The sequence below is a fragment of the Malurus melanocephalus genome, unplaced genomic scaffold (assembly GCF_030028575.1).
Source record: "Malurus melanocephalus ecotype Western Australia unplaced genomic scaffold, MMel_1.1 scaffold_211, whole genome shotgun sequence".
Lineage (NCBI taxonomy): Eukaryota > Metazoa > Chordata > Aves > Passeriformes > Maluridae > Malurus > Malurus melanocephalus.
The window spans coordinates 175068-200539 of NW_026623443.1; the positions used below are offsets into that span (position 1 = coordinate 175068).

The window sequence follows — 25472 nt, forward strand, 5'->3', positions numbered from 1 at the left end:
GGGGGGGGGGGGGGGGGGCAGTATTGATATATGGAAGGGGAAAATCTAACAGCAGGGATTCAACTTAGGAAGAGAGAACCATTCTACCAGAATTAGCATCCTGGAAGGATCATGGCAATGAAAAGCTGCAGTCAAAACAGATTTTCTGTATTAATGGAGTAAGCATTGTCATGTGCTAGGAATCTAGGCTGTTAGGTATTGTGCAAACAACAGTCATAGAAAATTGTACAAAACCAATGTTTAGTTGCCTCACTCTTGCTTATAACCCAGTAATATTTTGTATAGAGATCTAATGAATTTTTTTCTAGGTAACTAGAATATATAGCAGAAAACTAGRAATTACTCAGTAAAAGAAGTTGCATGTTTTGTAGTAGTTGCACATGGACTCATGGAAGACTTCTGAACTTCTATTCACATCTGAGTGCTTTTAAGTCTCCCTCTGTGTTTCTTGCTGTTTCCTGTCATCTCCTGATTGACCTGGAATCTTTCTTGCAGGTAGGTAACAAACATCAGAATTCTGAAGGAAAGCTGAATATTAAGCAATGCATGAAATGAGCATCTGCAATAATTGGGAAGAGGCTGTAAGCCAGCTGCTGATCTTTTTGCTGTTTACTCAGATAGCTCTCAAACTTRGAATATCAAACTGGAATTAGCTCTTGTTTTTACTCTTGATTAAGCAACCAAATACTTAGTAGTTACAATAAGATTTGTAATTAAGTGACCATGGTGAATGTTTCATTTGAAGCTCAATTACACATGAGTAAGGGCAAGTGCAGTAGCTGCTTAGTTTGATAACTTTTGATGAAGGGAGATCAAGAGGGTTTGTGTGCTAATTATGTAATCCTCCTGATTGGGGGTCAGTAAGTAGCCCAATTGGAGAGCTTGGAATTGGACAGGTTTAACAGTTGGAATCAGTGGCACAACTGAATGAAAAAGAACAGCTAGGTAGTATCCCAGAATGGAATGAGGGRTTGGAGCCCATCAGACACACACATGTTCCTGAGGAGCACTGCTACTGCCATGCCTTACGGGTGGTGTTCTGTCCTGCCTGTTCGCATCTCGAGTAACTTTAAAACTCTGAAATTGTGCTTAATTTGTCCTTTAGTATGATGTTACTGTTTGGGTTGTTTAGTGACTGTTAACTTCTAAAATACTTCTTWTAGTGAGAAACTGCTTTACTGAATGTCTGAAAACCAAGGTTTTTGTCTGTGCTCTCTTCTGACATCTCATCTGCTTTGTGATGATTTGAAAGACTAAAACATAGACTGCTAGACCATGAAAGATTGCTTCAGGGCCTTACTTTCTGGCAAGAAGTAAAGGCCACTGATTCGTAGTAATTCAGCTCTGAAGTGCTTTCTTTTTTTACCCTTTTAGAAGGAAGCCGTTTACTCTTCATGGCAGGAGACTCTTGGCTTTTTTTACTTCAGCATTGTCCTTTCTCTCTTACTGCTAACTATACTGTAAATATTACTCATGTAAGTGGGTGATAGTTTACTATATTGGAGGCAACTCTGGTTCTTCCCACTGAGCTAATTTCACTACTTAAAAAAGTATAAAATTGCTTCCTTTAAAATAAAGCACATTTTAGGCTTCTTTTCCTCTGTGTTTGCATTAGCAGTTTAAGAATAACGACTCTTTCACCTGCCTGGTTAAACAGGAAGGAAAGGGCTTTTTGTAGGTGCAGTGAATGCTCTGTGGTTGGCTGTTTTTTGTATCATAACTCATTAAATTAAATTTTTGTTTTGTTTTGAATTGGAGAAGTTCTTCTCCATAGTAGACTGTTTGGTGCATTTTATATTGGGAACATTACTCAAGGCTAGCTCTTTCCTAGATAGAAAAGCMGCAGAAGTCAAACTTCTGTGTTGTTCTGCAAGACAGCCCTGTTCCAGAGCTCTTCGAGCCAACAAATGATGCATTTGCCCTTCAGTGCTGAGGCAGCTGAGTGACTGCAGGTAGAGGTGACTTTCCCATTGGGAACAGAACTGAGAATACTGTAGAGCCAAACAGCAAWTAACTAACTCAAAATAACTGTAAATGTTAACACGGTTAGGGTTTGTATCTGTTCTTGGGGTGAAAGGAGTCATATCCTGGTGCCATCCTGCTTGTGTTACATAGCGTCGTCAAATCAATCCTTCTTTGTAAATTAAAGTTAAAGCCTTTATTCCTTTATGTAAAGCCCTTACTGAAATGCTGCACCTCTYCATGCATTCATCAAAAGAATCTGGCTTTACAGTGCTGTGTGATGTGGCTGTAGCATCCCTCAACCTAAATTAACTACAGCAGAGAAGTTTAAGGTGGTTCATTATCAAAGTCAGGAGAATACTGATGGCTGTCCAATAATGCACCCTCTGCATGCAGTGGTGTCTGTCTGGCTCTTGTCGCATGCAAGTAATCAGGTTTTGATTAGCTGAATAAATCATTATCTGTTGTTGAGTTGCGATGTGTAGCTGTGAAGCAGCATAAAGTTACTTTGCTTGATTGCTKCTTGGAGAGGTTCTAAGGCAACAATTTGAGTTCAAAGATGCTCAGGTTCTGTAGGTTGTCACAAAATGTCAGCTCTTGTATCTGCTACATCCTGTTTCCTCACTTCAGATTTCAAAATAATTGAGAAACATTTTGAAATGGAAATGTTCATAAAGTTAAAAGAAGGAATAGGCTTGCCTACTAACCACATTGTGTGGGGTGCACACTGTATGTTRTCTTTGCATGTTGCATACAATCAGAAGTTTCATAGATAGACCACCAAAGACATCAAATGCATTCTGTAATTAACAGTAATAACTATGTATTTAACAAGACCAAGGGACCTTAAAGATCACCCAGTTTCAACCCCCACTGCCATGAGCAGGGACACGTTTCACTAGACCAGATTAGAACCCCATCCAGCTTGGCCTTGAACACTTGCAGGGATGGGGCATCTGCAAACTTCTCTGAGCAAACTGTTCCAGTGCCTCACTACTATCACAGTTAAGAATTTCTTCCTTGTATCCAATCTAAATCTCCTACTCCCTTTCAGCTTAAGTTCATATGCCCTTGTAAATACTCCCTTTCCAGCTTTCTTGTAGATCCTCTTCAGCTACAAAAGGGTCACAGTCAGGTCACCCCAGAGCCTTCTCTCCTCCAGGTTGAAAAACCCTGACTCTTTCAGCCTTGTCTCACAGGAGAAGTGCTCCAGCCCTGTGTTCTCTGAACTCCCTCCAACRGGTCAATGTCCCTTCTGCACTGAGCACCCCACAGATGGATGTAGCACTCCAGAGGTCTCACAAGGACAGAGAAAAGGAACAGAATTCCCTCCCTTGCTGTGCTGGCCACACTGCTTTGGCTGCASTCCAGGATACATTTGGCTTTCTGGGCTGCAAGTGCACATTGCTGGATCATGTTGAGTCTTATCCACCAGTATCCTCGAGTCCTTCTTGGTAGGGCTTCTCTCAGTTCATTCACCCTCTAGCCTGTCTTGGCACCAGGGTTTTGCTTGACCCAGGTGCAGCACCTTGTACTTGGTCTCATTTAAGTTGCAGTTATTACTGTTAATTGTAGAATGCATTTGATTCTTTGCTGCTCCATCAATGAAAAGAAAAATCACCTGCCCATCATAGATCAGTTGTAAGCTTCTAGTCAGGTTCGAAGTAATTGTAACCTTGAGTATCAAAATTGCTTTTATTCAAAAGGGTTATCTATATACAGTGTAAGATTTTATGCAGAATATGCCAAATCTGATTTCTTTTTCTCTGCTATTGTGCATCTCTGCAGAGAAATAATAAAACGGATTGCACTTTTTTAAAAATAGTTCTGTTTCACGCTTGGGATGTTAAAGATAGCAAAATGTTTTTTCTGTTACTGCTGTAGAGCTTTGCCTGAAAACTGTCACATCCTCAGTGGGGTATACTACTAGTCCTGATGGGAAGTTAGTATTTTTTTTAGAGCTTTGAAAGAAAAGGGTGGGAGGATTGGTTTCTGTGTAGCATAAGGAGTGACTTCACACACTTGCACGTACAACTGCCAAAATACTTTTTTTGAAATTAAGCAAAGCAACCTGGAGGGAACATTTGGCAAGCTTATACTGTGGCCAGCAGCCCTCTGTCACAGTCTTCCCCATTTGCTTCATGTTTGAATTTTAAGAGATGAAAAGAGCATTTTATGAAGAGCAATTTCTTCCCATGGGTAATGGAGTCACAGGAGACTCCTCAAGTGCATGGTAGTTCACTGACACCTCTTTTTAAATGCCATGGTGATTCCCTTTTGTGTGATGTAAATACAGATTCACATTAATCTTCCAGTCCTGGGTTGCTTTTGTCATGACTAGGTAACAGAYGAAGAGTGGAACTGGAATAAATTGATACTTTCTTCCATAGGCTCACAAATTGGTTGAATGGCAATTTTGGGGTGTTTTTTATACTTGCTGTATTGAATCTAGACTGATCTCTATTTGGGTAGCCTTTCTTACAGTTTTGTAAGTTGCTCTTACAAATTCTTGCTGTATTTCACCCCTTCCTGTCCAAGGTGTTGTCTCTCAGTTTCTTCCTTTCTGGAGACATGGGTTTAGGGACACTTGCCAGTTCCTTTTAAAACAGCCAATTTCTTCCCTTCCCATTATTTTAGCTGGCTGTAATACCTTGGCTAAATAAGATCAAACAGTCCACATGCGCCTGTGTCCCTTTTCACTTCTCTTCTGTCATTTCCTGATGTCCCTGTAATTCTTGATTATCCTGAGCCCATTTCAACCAAGCATAACAGAGAAGAATGTAGATTGCAAAGACAGTGCTGTCCTTGAAAGCTTATCAAGGCTGAAATCACCAAAATAGCCAAATAGATAGCTGCTGGCAGATACACATAAAGCTTCTCACATACAGATCTGCCTGAAAACTTGGAAACTGTGCAGTAGAAGACACAGTGATGAACAAAGGAGAAGAAAACTCTTTTCTTTTTSTAAGAGTCTTGTAATAGTAGTAAGAATTGCAGAGGAATGCTGGAATAATGCAGCATATGACTTGAATGTGCTATAGGCTGTCATGATCCTGGGGTACATATCTGTTACTTGTTAGGGTGCCAAAGACTTGAAGAAAATTACAGCTTTTCATGTTTAGGGTCTCTCCAAAGATCCTGCAGAATGGGAAGGTAGGTTTCTGCTCTGGACAAAATAATTGTTCTTTCCATAGGAATTCTGTGAGCAGTGGCCAAAAAATACTTACTTGAAAACCTTGGGGAAACTATGTCAGAGGACAAGAAGAATGTCAAATTTGAAATAAAGCTGGAATTCCTCAGTGGAGTTCTCCAGAGTATGGGGATGTGACTTGGACTGAGGCATTACCAGTTGCTCATTTTCCCTGCRTTTGTGTAAAGCAGATGAAAAATGCATTTTGTGTCTGAAATTGGAACTTGGAAAACTAAGTTCTGTTTGGGAGCAAGACTTGTGTCTAATAAGCAACTGGCTGTGTTACTTAGTGAATCACCATGGTGGTTGAAATGCTCTTTTTTATTTCTAGGGTCTCTAATGTAAGTATAAATTTGAATTGGGATTGGTTTTTGTATATATSGTGTCTGTTGCAAATACAGTGAATTGCATTTGGGTTTTGTTTGTKRTTTTTTCCTTCCCTTCAGTTAAAAAAAAATAAAATCAGTGGGCTATGTAAAAGGGAAACTTAGAAATAACTTGAAGGTGTTTAGTTTCATATTTGTTTTTGGTCTGTGGTTACTAGTATGTGTTTTTTTATAAACAGTTATTCTGAAATAGAATTTTCTTGTTCTCTGGCTACTGTCTCATGAGGAGAACGTAGAAAAACATATGGGGATGAAGTGTTGAACTAAACATTATATAACAATCTAAGTAATACTTACATTAAATAATTGTCCTGAATGGTTTATATTTACACAAATAATTGTCCCTCTTTCTTGGTGGGGTATCTGTATGCTTTGTATGGAAGAAAGAGTTCATTTTCCAGAAACTTGACTTTGTTCCTAGTCATTCCAGMATGTTTTTCTTCCAGATGTGGTCGAACATTAAATATTACTTATGGCTTTACTGTGGTAGCTCAAGGTAGCTCAAGGTCCCAGATGTGCTTTGCACCCTTTGGGGCCAGAGCAGTCAAGAATGTGGTGACCTGTGTGTGTCATACCTGAAACAGGGCTCTTCCAGCCCTCACTGCCACGTCTGGCTCTGATTAGAAACATACAGGCACAAAACCTCTCCTCTTTAGAGGGCCACAGGCTCATGTTTTGACGATTCACAGTCTGAAATCTGTCAGRAAGAATAAGGCTACAAGAGTAAGAGAATGTTAGAAATGTTGGAAGCAAATAATTTTGAAGCCTTATTTGTCAAGATTTTCAGAGAGGACAAAGATCATCATTGATTATGATTTGCCAGAAAGTTGATAGCCTCTGAATTCAGACCCCAAATGACTAAAGTAAACCTGCTTGAAGGAATGGGATCCAGTAAATGTTAACAGATGCAGAAGGAAATTGCTTCCCCCTTTTCTTATTTCTTACTTCTTCTCCTTGAAACTCTTGGAACTTTGTCCTTTTGTTCCCTCGTAGAACTGCTCTGGCTCAAAATACATCTCTAAAATAAGTTGTCTAGAAGTAGTATTTGGTCTGGGGAATGTAAATTCGCTCTATGATTTCAAAAAGGTGTTAGCTTTTATAGGAGGGTAAGCAACAACAAAAGCAACATGTGAAGCATTGGGCACCTCTTCACATACGTGTGCTATTATCACACTTGTCCAGWAGCATCTTGGCTGGCTTGCTAGTCTGCTTGCTTTGATGACACTGAATCTGTAGCTGAGGTTGTTTTGCTGATTTTGTTTAAAGACTGGGAGTATAATGGTGCCTCACACCTTGTGGTTACTGAATTGTTTAGCTGAGATCAGCCTCTCTCAGAATTCTAACACAGAAGTTGCTCTTTGATGTTGTGTAAAGAATTGCAGGGGCTCAAACATCTCTGCTGATGGTTTTCTATTGCCAGTGGTGTGAAGCACAGCGGCTACTTTAGGGTACTTTATCACCTGTTTTTGTGCAAAGTARTGGCTCAATTTCTCTTCCCCAAGTGGACCTTGGATACTCTTCAGAAAAAATGGTAGTTGAATATATGAAAATTTAGTGATACATCATATTTTACACTTCATAATTTTAATTGAAAACTACTAGTATAATGAAGAAAAACATGTAAGAGAGGAACTACAGGAAGTTGGTTTTGGAGGACACTAGATCAAGTAAGAATTACTGTAACTGTGGTTTAAAACAGTTTATATGTAGTCTGTTGAGTGATGGAAGAAGGCTTTGCTACAGCTGTTCTTAGTAGTTAATCCTGAAAGAGATGATTCCTTCCAAATTAATGCTCTTTATCCCTACTGGATATAGTTTTTTTTGCATGTACATTGATAGTCCCTGATCTTGTCCTGGCCTTGTGAAACTGCGGGTTGGTGTACTAATATGCCATTGGGCCACATAAATTTTGCTCTTTTGATACTCAGATCTGTCACATTTCAAAACCTGTGAGTTGCAAGCACTTCTTGTAGGTTTGTGTCAGAGTAGGAAACGTTTGCTCACAAGGCTGGTGAGCTCTAGATCTGGCTCCTTTTCTGGTGTTCTCCAATCAGTGGCATTATCACATTGCACCATACACACCTTCCTGCAGTTACCAGCATATTCTTTCTGCAGACTGCCTTTGCTTTAGAGAGGACTTTCTGAAGAAAAAGTAACCTGTGATGTGGTCCATCAAGTCAYGAGACCATTTGGAAAAGCAAAAATGTAACCATTTGTCTTTTAAAATTGCACTTTGTGTTGGGAGTTGTTTTGTTCTCAGCTGGTGGTACCACAGGACTTCTCTGGTGCTTGCCTTGAGCATCAGAGTAGAACCATCTGCATCACTCTGGCTGAGGGCAGTGTTCTCTTCTTGCAATGAAGAGTTGCTGTGCAATAAAGCAAAAAGTGTGTAGTACTTGAGATCATAATGAGATTCTGTAATCATTTGTTAAACACATTTTGRTGTTGTTAGTGTTTAGTGTTTTAATGAGTAGCTGTGCTGGCACTATGAAATACATGTAGTTTCTGTCCTGAATAACTGCAGCAAGAGGTATGGTGGTCCTTTTGCATCCAGTTTGTATAAATCATGTTGAATAAAAGCAGTGTTAATTATAGCATTTTCTTTTTAGAGTTTGCAGCCTGAAAAATATTTTTATGAGTGTCTAGTGTTTTTTATTCTCACAAAGACACTAATTTGCTTGGAAGGCACCTACCATCAGTGCCAGCAGCACTGCCTTGAGCATCCTTTACTGTACTGCTATGACAGCATCTGTAACCATTGTAAATTGTTTCCCTCACCTCTGCCCACTTCTGTCTCCTCTCACAGCAAAAGCCAAATCCAAATGTGGTGCCACATTCTTCCCCTGCGCCAGTGGGATCCACTGCATCATTGGCCGCTTCCGGTGCAACGGCTTTGAGGACTGTCCTGATGGCAGCGATGAGGAGAACTGCAGTAAGTGGGACCCTGCTTGCAAGTGAGGGCATGGCTGTGTATTTCAACTAATTGATGCTACTTAGAAAGGAAACATTCAGTGGCCTTCAGTTCCTGAGTCAGATATTCTCCCTGTCCTTTAAGGCACAGATGATCCTTGGCTTTTCACCTCATGGTTGAATCTCCCCTTTTTTTTAAGGTCTGTCTCAGTCTTGCTTTTATATAATACCTGTATGATATTTCAAGCCCCTGAAATGTGTTTTAAGCTGCATATTTGCTTTGAACATGCTCTGTGTACTCAAATGTAATTCAAATTGGGCTAATGTTAAATACCATTTGAATTTTTCCTTTTTAATTTTCCTATTTCTTATCACTGAAGAATATGATGTATTTGGTCATCAGCACATTTAGGTTTCTCTGTTTATACATGTTCTCAAACAACAAAAATGCAAATAATGGCATATTTAGCCAAGCAGGTTCTTGGAAGGAGAAGGAGGTTCTTGAAGCCAGACATGCCTGCCAATGCACAGCAGCAGGGAAGTTGTAGCAGAGAGATGGTCTGAAGTACTGCTTGTTTTGGGCTAAACCCTCTGCGTGTAGCTGCACAGATTGATTTGTATCTGTAAGTCCAGCAGGGATGTATCTTGGCAGTAGGGAAAAGTGATGTTGAATCCAGCAGCTCTGTTGTTACTATCAAGAGCTGGTAAAAGCATGGGTCTCTAGGTGAAAGCTTGCACCAAAATATTTGCTCATTCTCCTGTCAGAGAGCATGCTGAGGTTTTGTTTTCAATGACTTTTAAAGGTCAGGAGGAGGACAACAGACAGCAKCTTTCAAAGATAACAAAAGGGGCAATCTTTACAGTGATCTATCACTGTCTGCTTGATGGAGGAGGACTTGCCTTTCTTGTTGGTGGTTGGTGTGCTTTCCCTCACAGCACGAACTTCTCTTAAGGTGGCATCTGTTGTTGGCCTGGAGAGTCTGGTTTGGCCCTGCAAGGACTGTGGCACTGTGGCAGGGAATCAGCACTTCGGCAGAGCAAGTGAAGCTAGAGAAACATTGAAGGCTCAGAAGATTACTCTGGATTAGGCTTGAACAAATGGACTAAAAATAGGCTTTGCCAGAGTGCTTAGAATATCCTTGAAGTGGTGGACTGACAAGTGGCAGGTCTCAACTGAAAGTGCCCCAGCTTATGGAATTGATTAGGAATGGCACGATTGGCCATGAGTGTATAGTGTATAGCTCCAATGGGACCTTACTGATGCTAACATGCTGCTGATCTCCCCATTATTCTATCCCAATGAAGCACTTGTTTTCTAGCATGCCTAAATGTCTGCTTATAGTCCCTGCTTATGAAGAGGAACAGCCATGTAGGTTCTAGGGTGACCTCRGCAATCAGTGTGGTGTGCAAGTTTGTGGCAGTTTCAAACCAAAGTAGCTTTAGCATGTTCATCCTAAATGTGCTCTTGGAAAGCTGGAGGAATTGGCAGTGTTTGTTATATGTACTGCAGGTTATATGTAGGGCAGACTTCAAGGYTTTTGAGGTTTTTTTAAAAACTCTTAAGTGTAGCTCTTACTTTAAAGAATAAAAAATGGAAGCCAATTAGTGTTTGGAAGCTGTAAACCCTTTTGTTGTTGTGGCAGAGAAGCAATTTGAAGTAGACAAGACATCTAAGCATGTTTATAATTTTCAGTTGGAAAGTTGCATGCTATTTCAGTCCCCCCTTTACCAAAAACTGTTCAGAGTTCAGAGAAGAGTGCCAAAAATGATTAAAGAACAGCAGTTGATTTGTGAGTAGATATTAAAAACAGCTAAWTTATACATATCTCAGTTAAGTAATGATTGTGTTGAAGGATGAGGTTATATATGATGTATATGAAGGGTGCAAACACYGTTCTTTAAAAAATAATTGAGATTCCAATGAGAGGCTGCAAGATTTCAACATTGTTGCTATGTCAATTCAAGATAGTGAGGAGAATGGGTAGAAGAAGAGAAGCTGAGGTAAATGAACCACTGCCTGGCAGTTCTCAGTCAGAATTGTTGTCTTACAGTATGAAACTTAGGTTAAACTGAGTCTTCTGTGATGGGAGTCAGCAGGCAGTGTTTATGATAGGCAGTTCTACCCTCCATATGTCTTCAGTGTGAGCAARTATGGAACAGTGATCATGATTGGGGCTCTCATGAAAATGAACAGAAGGCTTATCACAACGGTGGGTGGGCTAAATCTCTGCTAATTGTAATGAATCCTGCATAAAYTAGAATTTCAGCTCTCCCTGTTTAGAAAGCCAGGGTTGGTTTGATTGCCAGGTTACTCCCACATAGCCAGCAAATTGACCAGCTGTTGAGTTGTGACCTGTGGTTGATGCTTATGAGCTATTTAACTGCCTGGGCAAGAGAATTTCTAAATTTAACTTCCTGGGGAAGAGAATTTCTAATGAAAGATYTCACTTTCTCTTTTTGCAGCAGCAAACCCCTTGCTTTGCTCTACTGCCCGATTTCACTGTAAAAATGGTCTGTGCATTGATAAAAGCTTTGTGTGCGACAGTCAGAATAACTGCCAAGACAACAGCGATGAAGAAAGCTGCGAAAGCCCTCAAGGTAGGCACAGGAGCTTTATTCTATTCTGCAATATTGTACCAACTCAAGTGAACACAGAAAAGGCTCAGCAGAAAATATGATTGTTGGCTTACTCTATGTTGGCTAGAGCTGCAGACAGCGAGAAGGAAATGTGTAGAGTGTGTGCACATGCATACATTGCATTCTCAGTGCTCGGAAGACTGGTATCTTTTTCAGTTTGTAAAAACATGCTTTTTCAGGAAGTGCTTATAATCTGTGATCCACTGCTTACTGAAGTTGCTAGGAATCCATTTAGTACTTCTGTGAGATGGATTGGACCCAGGGGATTTGATAGTAAAACCTCAGTTGGAAGCAAATCTGTGTACTTACCAGATGAGTAAATCTTGTGTATGCTTAAAGCTTTAGATCTTCATTGCTCAGTTACCTTCTGAAAGGCATGTTTARCTGCAGGACAGGTCTACACTGAAAGCATTTATTCCTACCCTTCCCCTGAAGACAGGGAAGAAAATTTTTATTTGAAATTTTTGTGTATTGAGTCTTGTGAGAATCTCAAAAGAGAGTCTTTGACATTTTTATTCTTTTCAACCTCTCATATCAGTTTACAGGGAGAATCTCAAAACACAGTCTTTGACATTTTTATTCTTTTCAACTTCTCATATAAGTTTACAGTGAGTGCTTCCAAGTTTTGTGTTCTGTAACTTAATACCACAGTATTTTATAGAACATGGAGCATATGTGAATGACATGAGATTAACAAACAGTAGGTATTGGGCATCTGCTGCTAAACATTTTAATGTCTGAGTTACTACCAAGAGACCAGAATAGAAAAAATACGGGAGATAGTGGATATTTTCAGGGGAGATGTGATGTGCTTTAGCCTATAGAAAACAGAATACATGAAAAGAGATAAAGTAGCATATGAAGGAAAAAGTAATTAGTGAAATTGAAGGAGAATTACTTTCATATCTACCTTCACYGATCACTTAATCCTTTGTGAAAAAGTAAATAATCCTGAGCTTAAGATGCTGATAAATATTCTTGACAAGTCACAGAGAAGAGGAAAAATGCGCAACAGCAGTGCCAACAAAACAGGGTTTATAGCAGTGGTGTGTGACAGTCTCTTCTGTKTCATACCTCTGCTTAACCTAGGGGCTCTTTCCTTGGCTGCACATGTAAAGATTGGAGGGCTCACCTTGATAACTCTTCTGCACGTTGAGCTACGTCAGGGCCTGGGAATGTGGCTCAGCTCAGATCAAAGCCTCAGAGAGGGTCTGGGCTGCCTGTGCTCTGTGTTGGGAATGGGGGCGAAGGGGCTGCCCAGGGACTACGCGTGTGCAGGGCTGGACTGTTCTTCACTATGGCTCTAAGGCAGCCTAATAASATTAAATGTGGGTGGTAAGGTTTGGTGTTAGGTTTCTTTTGCTTTCTCTCATTTTATTTGCTTCTGAAGCTTAAAGCAGCRGTGCTGTTCTCCTAGGTTAGGATGGCTGCTTCCTCGGCAGATTAATTGGCTGGATTGCCTCCAGGTTGTTTGTTGTCATGACAATCTGCTTTTGGAACTGACTGTCAGGCTCAAGAGAAGAAAAGAGCTGCATTTCATGAAGCCTTTATTTTTGTCTTCATATTTGTCTTTCTGGAAATGTTAGATTAGTAAGAAGGKTAAGCAAAGTAATGTGTGAAAGAGGCCCAAACAAGGAAGAAGGAACTCTCTCTCATTAGGACAAGAACATCCATGGTTGTAGACTTTCTAATTTAAAAAAAAAAAAAATTAGTCCAAGTATGGTATTGGGAGCAAGGAGTTCCCAAAGTGAAATGCTGGTTGTGGGKAGCCTGTGTGATTGGCTTTTCCCTTTGGCAGCTCAAAGCCTCCCTCAATTGCTGTTTCACCGTCTGTAAGTGGACAACACATGGGTAGCTGTCTTTCAAAGCAAGGATTAAAACAGTGTAGTGGTTCAACTTCCCTTCTGAATGCAAATGGCAATTACCTGTGGAGTTTGCAGCTATGGGTATGTTTGTCCTGGCTTGCAAACACACCAACTACTTTGTGTTAATTGGGAATTAGAGGCTACTGTGGACAGTCTTTGATTTCTCACAATTCTTTCTACATCAGATCTAATTACTGTAATTACAATGTGTTTCTTGTTAACCCAGTACCGAAGAATCCTGGTCATTAACTAGAACTCAAGTGCTCTGGGTACTTAGGGACAGAGCAAGGCAAACCCKGGAGAGTGTTATAAAATGAAGATTCCCACTGGCTATGTTGTGTCAGGTGTGGTAGCTTGAGTTCAGCGTAATTGTGTAAGAGTGTAATCTGACATATGAGATTGTCCTTGTGTGCTATTTTTCTGTCAGTAAATGTGTTGATTTAGACGTCACTAAGCTTCTGAACCACCGCATGATAGTGTCATTATCACCATTTAACAGGGGAAGAGAGGGCATAGATCAGCTAAAGGAAATGCTCCCTGAGTGCCATCATGGCTGCTAGGAATAGAACTTCAAACGTGCTTGTCTGCTTCAGGGGCATGTCATTAGACTTAATCAATGTTTGCAAACTGTTTGGAGGTACTATGATAACATGAGAAATAGGAGTGTGAATTATTAATTGATACTTTGCTCTCCTTCTGCTCTTGGGTATACTGACAAGCTTTTTAAATTATCACCTCTTCCTGCTCTTCCATGAACTTCAAAGGCCTCCTTTATCCTGCTGTCATTACTGGAAAGCTCCAGTRGCATATCAGTTTGGTTTGTGTCAGATACTGCTCCATACATGAGGATCCTTTCAGTCAAGAAAGGTGACTCTGCAGACCMGGAAAACAGGAATGTGGCCTCCTACTGAAATAGATATTGACCCMGCTTTGACATGGAGCACTTCAAAATGTGCCATCCTCGATGAATAATAGCTTTTAGCATTCTGCAATTTGAGATGAACCTGAATAGGTGCATTTATAATGATTAATTCTRGTCACAAAAAATAGCAGACTTACTTGAGGGAGAGACTCATGATTTAATTTTGAAAATCAGAGGAACATCAAATTTGAAGGATGTTCCTGCCCTCCTTTCTCCTTACCACTTGTAACAGAGTGTTATGTATTTACAAAGGTTTATATGTCATGGGAAAAGTGTCAGATTAAACAGCACTAATTTAACASCAAGTCAAAGAATTCTTCTCTAATTCCTGGCAGAAGTTATTATCTGTAGCTCTTGTTGCTGCCATGATAAACTTCAGAGCTATTCTTTYAATCCCACCCCAGGTCTACTTTGGTCACCTTGGTTTTCCATCAGTGAAGTAGCATGGCAAAATATTTCCCTTAATCTGGACTGTGGTGAATTCATCCAAATATGTGCTTGAGTCTTGGGATTGGATAGAGGATACAATTGCTTGGATTATTCACACCAGTCAAATACATGAATTGCTTATGAATTGTTCTTTCTAGGACGTTACTCCAGATTTAACAACACCAGCAGTGATTAGAAATTTCTGCTCCTGTACTGTGTTTAATGGATCTCAATTCAGAGGAAAGTTTCTCTCCCCCACACAYTTCTTTCTTCTATGCCTCTATTTAGCTGTCAGTGCTAATGATTCATGGCATCTGCTCTGGGTGTACTCCTTGGACCTGCCTGTTGCTGGGGGGATTTCCTCTTCTGTGACAGGGATTCTCTCAGCTGGAAAGGAATTACTCCTTCTCAGTGTCTTCCAACAACAATGTAAATTCGTTCAGTTTTAGGACTGTGTTTAATTTATTCTCTTAATTAGTTTGGATTTTTCTAATGTAAATATTGTCCTCCCAGTGCTTCTTCTCCTCCATTTTGTACTTTAGTTTAGAAGGCTTTAACACTAACAAATGCATTCTGGGTAATTTAATTTAAACCCATTTTTCTTTCATGGCCCTTCTTTTCTTTCCATCCAAGTTTGCTAAATACCTTTACTAGCTTTAACCCCGTTGCCTAGGAAAGGAAGTTTTATTGCTGCTGGTCTGTGTTCACTCTGTCTGCTGCTGTTRACTTCAGTAATATCCCTGAAATTGTAGCTCTGCAGTTGTTTACAAACAGTACCACTGTGGTCAAGTTATAAACCAAATGTTTTGTAATTGTTCAGAAATTAATTCTTGTCCTGTGTATTTGGTAATGTCTGCTGTTGCACATGTGGATACCTCCTCCTTTTTTTTTTTGCATGTCTTTTCACTGAATTTGCATTAGGATTTTGATACACTCCAGTATTCTAAAACAAATTTAAAAGTATACACAGTTTTAGAAGTCTCAATTCTTTTCTCTGTGGCATGCATAAACTGCTGTATAAAACTTCTCAGCATATTAAAAAATAAAAAATCTGACCCTATTCAATTAAGTGGAAAACTGTTCAAAATGTGGGCTTACTAAAATAACTTTTTAAGTGATAATATGAATTTTGTAATGATAATTTCTGTGGATTAAGTTATAGGCAAAGCTGGAAGTAGACTGGCTGTGGAGGTAAGCACTAAGGCCATTGCTAATGTTTGCATGATTGAGTTGCAATGCAAAGTGGGTTTTAGAACAGACAGCTAAGTGGAACAGACGTATTCTAAATTTCAATTAAATACCACAAAACCTAATTTATGAAACACAAATAGCTCCCAGAACATCCCACTCCATATGGAGCTTGTAACCAGTCCTTTGCATGTGGTAAATTGAAAATCTGAAATTCCCCAATGCTGTGGTATCACTTAGACATCCCAAGGCTTTGTTGTCTGATCCTGTCTGTATACGTTTCCTTTTGTTGAGTCTCTCTTTGACTCATTATTGTCTAAGTCTGTAAACTGAAGCTCAACTTGCAATTATTGTGCATAATCTTAGCCCAGATTCAGCCTACAGCAGGAGTTTAATACTCAGAGGCAGACTGAATAGAAGCAGAAGTTTAAGGAAGGATACAAATAAAATGTTTTATTAAATGAAGTCTTTGCCTGACCATATTTAACTCTGTAATATCCTTCTTTTGTAATACTTGCTAGATGGAAATGTTTTTGTTAGCTGTGAATATTTTCTTTCATATATTTCTCCATTCCCTGAATCCACCCTTCCTCTTCTTTCCCTTTTTTTTCCTCCTCAAAAAAATTATTTGTTTGAGAGGGTTCTTGTTAAGAAAAAAATGGATCCATCTGCATGGGGACTAATAGGTAAGGTRAGCTACAGGAGGCAGGTGCTCATGTAGTTTTGTTGCAGAACAGGCAAATGTAGCTGAGCAATAGTCTCCTTGTATACCATCATGTTACTTCTACAACCACTTTGGCCTGTCATTTTGGCAGAATAATAAAAGACATACTGCCAAAATGTTACACTACCCCTGTTCGGAGAGCAAATGCTCTATTAAGAGCAGCTATAATGGGGCAATAGACAAGCATGAATTCAAGCCTTCAAATGGACAACAAACTTAATTTAAAAGGTGTTTCTAGACCTGGGAGGTCTCCAGACTCAACCTGATCTGCTCAACCCTYCTCTGATGGCTTCAAGCTCAAGTTACCAGCAGATGGTGACTTGACTACTGTAAAAAATCAGTTCTGTGACCCAGGTAATATCTTAGATGAGGTGTTGTGTCACTGGGAGTCACCATGTTTACCAACAGCTTTATCAGGGATAATAGGGAAGAAAAATAGGATCTGGTAACAATCATCTTGACCTGAAAGCAATTCCTTGAAGACAGGGCCTCCAGCTTAAGTTAATCATGTACTTCAGGATGCCTTTCCTCAAAGCACAGCTTACTCCCATCATGGGAGTGCTGATCTTACTGGAGTGCCTTGTTSGACTCTAACTGTAATAACATGATTTTTAATTCTTTTTCGGTTGATTGCTTTTTGTTGCTGAAACTAAAATTACAGTTCACAGGCTACTTACAAMAACAGTAAGTTCAGGGATTATGAGATTCTTTTGCTTTCATCAAGTGGCTGATGAGAAGAGCTGGGAATTGAGTCTGAAAAGGCATGGGGTCTTCTCACTTGTGCTGAGAGAGATGAAATATGAGCTCTCAGGAATTGTGTCCAGATATTCTTACCTTCACTTTRTGGCATTTACATCTAATTAAAAGTTCCAGAAAAAGGTGATGATGTGGATATCCATTTTCATTGCCTGTACTTCAAAACTTCAAAATGTCACACTGGAGGAAGACAGTTGAGAAATAAAGGGCATTCTTTTTCACCATTGATCTTGAGGCTCATTAAATTAYCTCTTGAGCTCTCATTAGTAAAAAYAAATAAATTCTTTTGAAATACATTTTCCACAAGTTTATAACATCACGTAGGTGTTTGAAATACAGTCTCTGTATTGGCATGTCATGTCATGCCCTGGCTGCCGAACTGCATTAACTTTTCATTTATGTCAATGTGATTTAATTGTGCAAAWGGCTTCTGTTGCTGGACTGTAGGTGCGGGCCCAGATCTTTTTCTGCTGTCATTGGAGAGAATCCAATTGAAAGGCAYGGACGTTAATCTTTGACTTGCTGTAAAACAAACTCAGTACAGGTAAGGTGACCAAGTGCTGTAGRAAATTATTCTAGCATTTGTTTTCAAAAGGAAACCTTAACTTTCATTTGGTTTTTGTTGGAAAATGGGAGTTGTCATAGCAAATGCATGTCTTGGAAGATCCTCAGCAAAGGTTTCCTGGGTTAAGTACTGAAGAGACACTCTCACTAGCAGAGTGGGAGTTAGCTTGGCTGTCTTCTGTTTCACTTTCTAACCCTTATTCATCAGACTGGCCTGCCCCAACCTGTAGTTCTACTTTCAAGCCCAGTTGGGAGCTGGTCTGTATGGTTCTCCCACCAGGTCTGGCCCCATCAACCCTGGACTTTTAGTTAAGTGGCAAACCTTGCTGTTTAGCCTGATTATTGAATTTAATCTGAGCTGAGTAATAGTGCTTTAGCCTAACTCTAGCTTTGAGACCTGTGTGCATTAACCAGGTTAGCAAAAAGTGTGAGGTTAATTTATATCTCAGTGCCTTTGCAAATAATGTTTGGCATTGTCATATCTGTAACCACTAGTTAGAAATTATTTCCCAAGAAGATCTATTGAGGAAGGTGGCTGCATTCAGTAGTTTTCTCTGGGACTTGGGCAGCGAGCACCACTGTCCCTTTCTTTCTCCTTAGGACTTGGACTGTTCTTTTTGTGCAGTAGTGGAATTGGCCAGAAGAGCAATTTTCTTGCTCATACCTGTGTCGGTGGGGAAAAACAGATCCCAGCAACCTGTGTGTCAGATTTTGAGTAGGTTTTTTGGTTTGGTTTGATTTTTTCCTCCTGCAGCTACCTCCTGCAGTAAAGTTGGAAGATGTGGCTCCTAAAATGTCAGTCTGCAGCTCTGTTCCCAGCTGTAACTAGTTTTGCATGTGGTTAAAATCTCTATCTTTTCACAACTTCAGTTATATCTGGGAATCATTTGTGGCATGTGAGCTCTGTCAAAGCTTGTGTGTGTGTTCTTACTCAAAGGTAAAGCCATGAGCAAAGCCACCAKGGCCAGGTGTAAAAGTGGCTCCATTCAGATGCTGTAGCACTTTAGTACGTAGCCAATTATGTGATTGACCTAAARGAGTATGTTTTCAGTGTAGAGTCCCCTAGAACAGGGTTACCAAGCTCTGGTGAAAAGTTTAACTGATATTTGCTCAACAAGAATAAGTGCAGTGACTCCAGGTCAGCCAGTCATCCCTTTAGCTAGAATCTCTGCTGGTACAATGCACTTGGTTCATACAGAGGAGAGCAGGTAGAAATGCAGAACTGCCCTCAGAAATGTAGGTGATCTCATGAGTCCAGGACCTCAAYAGGCCTTGGCAGTTTGTGTTTATTATTCTGAGAAATCCTTGCTTAGAGTAATTCTTGCTTTTCTCTTAAGTGGTTTCACTTCACTGTGCTAGCATAGCTGCAGTTTTACTCTATGTTACTGAAAATACGATTTTATATCAGCCTATAGGACAAATAAAGGTATGGGAAACTGAATTGTGGGGGATACCTCATCACTGAGGTGGTATTAATATCATAATACCACTGAGGTGGTATTAATATCAAATACCAGACCTTGCTACATCTTTGTGCCCACTCCTTCCAAATGCTGTTCCCAGCCAGATCAATGGAAACAATAACTTTCAGCAGCTGAAGCTAAAGGCATTTGTTTCTTCGTTGTTGGTCACACTTGTATTGCTGTGCCAGTGTGCTGGATTCACTGTGGAGCACAAATTGCTTGAGGGTGATTTTTAAAGCCCAAGTAAGTTGCCAGCTGGGGTTCCAGAGAAAGGTATTTCATACAGCCTGATCTGAAAACTAGCAAATGAAACTTGATAAGTAAGTGGATTATCATGAAAAAGAAAGTTTCTTGCCAGGCTTTAGATTAAGCTGAGATTTATCCTCAGCCAAGCRTTTCAGTACCTGTAAATGTGTGAAGGATGAGGCTGTCAGATTCTAGCTTTTCCTTCTTTGCTGCTCTTGCATTAAAACTTGTGTTCCGGAGCCTGATCAGGCTTCCTAGCAAAGCTGGGAACTGCRGTGGATTTTCTTCTGCCTGCTGAAAATTGTGAAGTGATGAGAGACATCACACCACTGTTTAGTCTTTGTGCAGTTCTCTGAGCTTGCCAAAGTAACTCATGCTCCCATCTCACATTACCAGATTTTTGGTGCTAATTTGYTGTAAAGGATTGTGTTAAAAATCCATATTTATGAGGGATGTTAAAACATAAAGTAATTATATGGTTTTCAATTACATAAACATCAACATGCAATGGGAATTAGAAGCTGAATAATTAAATTTCTGTTTATTTGTAATTTTGTCTATGCAAACAGTAAAACCTGGAGAACGAGCAGGGGAAGGAGTATGGAGGGTATAGTTCCATAAAGTGCTTTTAGCATTTTGTTCAAGTTCAGCTCAGATGTCAGAACAGGTATGAGCTGTTAATGGAGGTCACAGTCYGGCGAGTGGGAAGCTTTGAGTTCAGAAGTCCTGTTGATACCTATGCCCTATGATTAAAATAGTGTTTCCATTATCATGGCTGAAGGCAGGGACAGTTGGGAGTGCCTGTTCACATGACCTGAGCACAGAGGTGACAGCAACTGGAGCCATCTGATGCTTTTTGCTACTAGTGGGGTAAATGATTTTGAGCAGTTTGGGCTGTGTGTCTGGTGTCTATTTTGCATGGGAAAAATACAAAACTTTTAACTTTTGAAAGCTTTATGAAATATTAAGTCATTTGAAGAAAATTAATATAATTAATCGTTTCTGAGTATTGTCGATCACCTGAAGTGTACCAGCTAGTCACTGTGGGGTCTGGTCTTTGGTGCTGAAGCACATCCTCTGAGGCTTAAAAACAGAAGCTTTCAGAGCTTCATTTATTCTAACAGCATTACTGCACTACAGTAAATGCTGTGATTACCAACGAATTCTTAAGTGGAAATAATCTTGAGGATCTGGTGTTTTTGTTAAGAGGTTAGGAAATGTGTTACACTGCACTAAAACCTGTGGGAATTAAAAATTAACTTGCTCTGTTTGTTCAAATGTTTTTTCTCAGACTGTCATTTCCCTCTGCCTCCTTCATGCTGAATAGCAAGCAAACACCACCCTTAATTTAGTGATGTCTGTCAGGAAAACACTTTAGACTTTTTGAGGCAGGTTTTCCCATGGCAATTAGTGCTCATGGTTCTCTACAGGAGAAGACTTAGGACTGTGCAGCAGCAGAGGTTCTAGACCTCAGATGTTTTCTGAGCTAAAACCTAAACTTTTGTGTCAGTCAGCTTTGAAGTCCATTGTGGATGGAGCCTTGCTGACTGGTTTGTGAGGAGGTGGTTTGGACTTAGTTTGAGGGAAAGGAAACATGTGCAATTAAAATGGAAGCTCTGCAAGGTATTTTGCACTGATACTTGTAAGAGCACATAGTTGTAGGAATATTGTATAGTTCCTTACAGTAAGTGGTATTGAATTTAATTTTCTTTTTTCATACTCTAGAATTAGAAAACAATAAGTATGTGACTTCAGGAATGCAATGCTGTGAGGGAAATTGYACCCTTGTTTAGAAACCGGTCAACTGTGATCAGCTACAAAAACGAAGATGATAAGACCATATGTTCCATTCAAAACCGCAGAAATTCCAGGTTGATTTTTTGGTTGTTTTTACTTGCTATTTAAACTGAATTTGTCTGACCAGATTAGAATAGGTGTGTTGGGGGTAGATTAGATTAAGGAGGTTCTTCAGGGATGGGCTCAGGCAGCAGGGTGGCTACAGCAGGATGAGAGGATGGAAGAAACTGTTGTGATAAAAGGTGAGACCTGGTGGCAGTGAGCAGAGCTTGCTGTGTAAATATCRAGTGCACATCATAGGTAGAGGCTTAAGCTGTGCTCCAACTTCCTTTTTTTKGTTTGKTTTTTCTTTTTAATTGCATTTTATGATAGGGTCAGTTGGCCATGGTCTTGTCAATTGCTATTGTGTGGGAGGCAGCTCATGTAATTAAGGCTGACATGGTGGTAACTGCTGTTCATATGCACACATGATCAGTTTTGTGATGAATTAGCTGCCAAGGTTTACAATCCTGAGCCCAAATTCTTGCTCTTTTCATTGAGTTCACAGCTCAAGTATGATTGAATCACTGAGTGTTTGTAGAAGCTGCTGCTGGCCTCTTCCCTTGTTTTCCAGACTACCTTTTCCACCTCTTGATACGTAAATCCCAGTTGATGTTTAGTTGGCAGCCATATGAGRTCAGGTTCTAGCTGTGACTGATAATTGCAAGCAAATACTCAGAGTGCCTTCCTRGCCAAGGTGGATGTAATTCAAGACTGTGTATGTGCAGGAGTGCTGGCTGGAGGTGCCTGGAGAAACGTGCAGACGTGGTGTTGTGAGCCCACATTTTGGAGACATATCCCAACAGATGCCTCTGTAAGCTGTATGGCCTGTCTGATGTGGAAACCAAGCACATGGAAAAACACTGTGCAATGAGTTAACCTYTGAATAATGAATTTCCCAGGAAGGTACAGGAACGCTTTTGGTTTCTATCTTCCTTACCTGTACGTTAGTAATATGGTCAACTTTCCAGAAAGCCTGGTGTACATACAGAGTAGGGGAAACATAGTGAACCTGTTTCTCCTGTTTCTGTGCTCTTATATTCATAATTTCACCCTTACCATAGTCTCTAGTTTCCTTTGTTGGAAAAAGATCTCTTCAAGTAAAGAAATTAAGTCAAATTTGTGCTTCCCCCTTCTTTTTTTTTTCCTTCTTTTTAAAATTGCCTTCTTTCCTATAACCCAGTAAGGGCTTTTCCTCACTTGTTTCTATTAGTTTGCTTTCTGGTTTCTTTCTGTCTTCTGCGTTTAGATCTTGCTCTTTTATCACTTTTGGTTTTGGCTTTTCTGGAAGTGTCAGACAAGGGCAACTGTKCATTAAGCCATATCCAGACTTYACTCTGCTACCTCTAGTTAAAACACCACAAAGTTTTTTTTTTCCCCTATTCAGGTGAATCTCTCCCACTCAGTCATTGTTCTTCTATTTTAGTGTCAGAAAACACTTCCTGGAGAAGCAGGAGATCATGTAGGCTTAAAAAACAAACAAATATAAGAAAACCCTCAAAACCCACAGGCAGGAGAAATCACACATCTCCCTGGAAGACTGGGTATGCATTCCTTCCTGTTCCATCTATGGACCACATCTCTCCAATATGATTGGCAGACAGTGGTTGTCTGCAAGAGCATTGCTAGCTAGCAGTATTCGTAGCAGTCGTGCTTTTTTTCAGCAAAGATTTAATGTAAGTTTAGTGGTGTCTGCAGTTCACACTCAGGTGAGAAAAGGAGTCAGTTTCTGCTCTGGTTGTGCTATAGCTGTTAGAGCAAGAATTTCCGTTCTGCCTTTTTTACCATACTATTTGTACTGCTTATATTTTATGACCTTGATTTATAGCGTWTGTCATGAGTTTCTCTGATGCTGCTAGCAGTTCCCTGCCTGTGGTTTCCTAGGTGGGAGCAGTGTCCTGATGCTTTTGACATAAGGTGTGTTTGTTGGCTGCAGTACATTCCCATTGGACACYGGAACCAAGCCCTTGCAGTGGAAGGAGGCGGTGGGGGAGTGTCTTGAAAGAAGTTACTGCATTAAACATCTACTAGAGGTGAAGTTTCCACATGAACTGGGTTARAAGTCCACTTCTGGAGTGTAAGCTGGGGGCAAGCCTTTGGCCCACGCCAGCCGTGTGCAGCTCACAGCAGCAAACGTGGCCTTGCAGAGGTTGGGGTGCAGAGCAGGAACCATTGCCTGCACATCCATTAGAAGGGAGGAGGGAGAGGAAGCCTTTGCAGCTGGGTTGAGTGCAGGCTGCTGCCAGCAGTTGTCTAGAAACATTCCTCACTACTGTGATTTCTGTGAGTGATGCTTCAGRGAAAAATCTCCCCTGACTTTTTTCAACCATAAATCTTTGTCATGTGTCACAGGGTGGAGTTCTCTGCTATGCTGTTCCCCAAGTTTTTCAGTTGTGGGAGACAGGGGAGGGAAAAAAATGAATCAGACTTCTTCAATCTTTCCTTTCCAGGGGGTGCAGGACTGCCTCTCCAAAACCATTACTTTACTCTTACAGCAGTTGCCTCTGGAATTGCAATCACAACATACTCTGTCTCTTTTCCTGGTGGTTAGGGTGGGCTTTTTTAGTTTTTTCCTTTTTCTTTCTTTTCTTTTCCATACCATTTTCCCTTTTACTTTTACTGTGCAAGTGAAGAAGCCAGGGAAATGAAGAGGGTCCTGTGCCCCTCTGCCCTTTTCACATTGAGAAATAAATGTGTCTCTCTTAYGTGTGCTATGGCTCCATCCCAAGAGGAAAGCAAAAAAACGTGAAGTGGATTTTTTTTACAAAGCATGTGTTTAGATGCACAAGTAAGGTCAACTTCTAGTAGGTTCTGTGTAATTAGGGAAATTTGAAAAGATCACCCTTTTTATTTAACATATATGTGGGTTTTCTTTAGAGGAGATAAATAATGAAGCACCAAAGATAACTTAATACGAGCAAGGCTTCTCCCTGCTTGAAAGAATGCTGACTGGAGCAGATATCAGAGAGTCCTTTTTTCCACTTATTTCCTTGTTAGAGGCTTCAAAAAGGATCACCATGGCTTGACAATTGAGTTTGCCCTGTCCAGCACCACTTGCTATGCTTTGTTCAGTCTAAGTTTCAAGGCCTCAGGCTATGAGGATTTAATTATTGTTTCTGGCTGATTATTGTAACTGCAGCTCTCACAAGTTTTCCTGTTCTAACTTCACCTCTGCTCTAAAGCCAAGGAAAATTCAAGTGTTACATAGCCAATGTGGTTTCAGGGCCACTACAAGCCTGTAGTGCAGGTCACTTACTGTGGGTGCAGAATGACTCTAACTTTTATCTTTCCTTTGTCTTTTGCATCCAGAATAAACTGATAATAATAATCTTGATCTCTGATTTCCTGAATAGGGTAGTGAATTTATCTCAGCTGTTTTGGGTGAAAACTGATGCTGGGATAGTAAGTTTTGCCCTACACTGGGCTCCTTCCACTCTTTCTGTGAACCCTACATTAAATGTATTCCCTGCTTTTATTGAGCATTCCATCCCAGCTGCATTTTTTTTTATTAAGATCTTGTGGACCAGTTCTTGCTGAATCTTGCTAAGTAACTCTTGAAAGAGGATTCTCATTGTATGGAGGTAGGATCATGTGGCACTGAGCTTGTCTTTTAGCTTGTTACTTTTCCAGTGGTTAGATCAGCTGCATTSAGGCTCATTTTGTCATTAGGAAGTTACTAAACTTCTGCCCTGTGGCAGCCATCTTCAAACATCAACCTTTCTATTGGAGTTTTGTGCATGGTTCAACCTGTCCTGATCTCATTCTGTCCTCTGCATTCTATCTGTTACAAGTTTTTTTCCCTGCTAGTCTCATGTGTTTGCATAGGTGCTTCATTTCAGAGGAGTGATGCAGATGGGGGAATGCAGTACAGGAGGGATACAGATGTTATGACTTCATTTTTTATTATTTATTGTACTGTTTGGGCTTTTTTGATCTCTGTAACTCAAAACAATGATCAAACAAGGATTCTCTTTCATTTTTCTTGGCGCTAGTTTCTCTCTCCATGGATGGAAGTGACTGAGGTTGATTTTCMGAGTGACTGGTAAATAGCATAAATCTATCCTCAGTCCAGCTGAATTTATTTCCTATTTGTGTTTTTGCTGGATCTCRATTTCTAAACCTTACTTTTGCCCTACATAGTTTACATTTCGTGTTTAAGGCTGAAAGTGTATCTGGTGAGCCCAGGGGTAGATGCTTGGGAGTTTCCCCCTCCTTAATTTAGTTTGTTGCTTGGGCAAGGTCCAGTTCCAGGCCCTTGTCCCCTGCCTGGCCCAGGGAATGGCCAGGGTTCCTAAGCGGGGGAGCTCTGCCTGCTGTCCAGCTGCTAGGGGGAAAGGTGACTCTGCTGCAGCCTCAGCAAGTGCTCAACAGCATCTGTTTTCTTAGGCACTTTC

General features: G+C 40.3%; 1 protein-coding gene across 2 annotated transcripts in view; it reads left to right on the forward strand.

The window, feature by feature from the left end:
* Positions 1–25472, forward strand: part of LDLRAD3 (low density lipoprotein receptor class A domain containing 3) — a 101293-nt gene that overhangs the window by 44576 nt on the left and 31245 nt on the right. For both annotated transcript variants that reach the window (XM_057373957.1, XM_057373958.1), the window contains exons 3-4: positions 8345–8470; positions 10912–11046. In XM_057373957.1, the coding sequence (XP_057229940.1) occupies positions 8345–8470; positions 10912–11046 (261 nt within the window). The remainder of the gene's footprint in view (positions 1–8344; positions 8471–10911; positions 11047–25472) is intronic.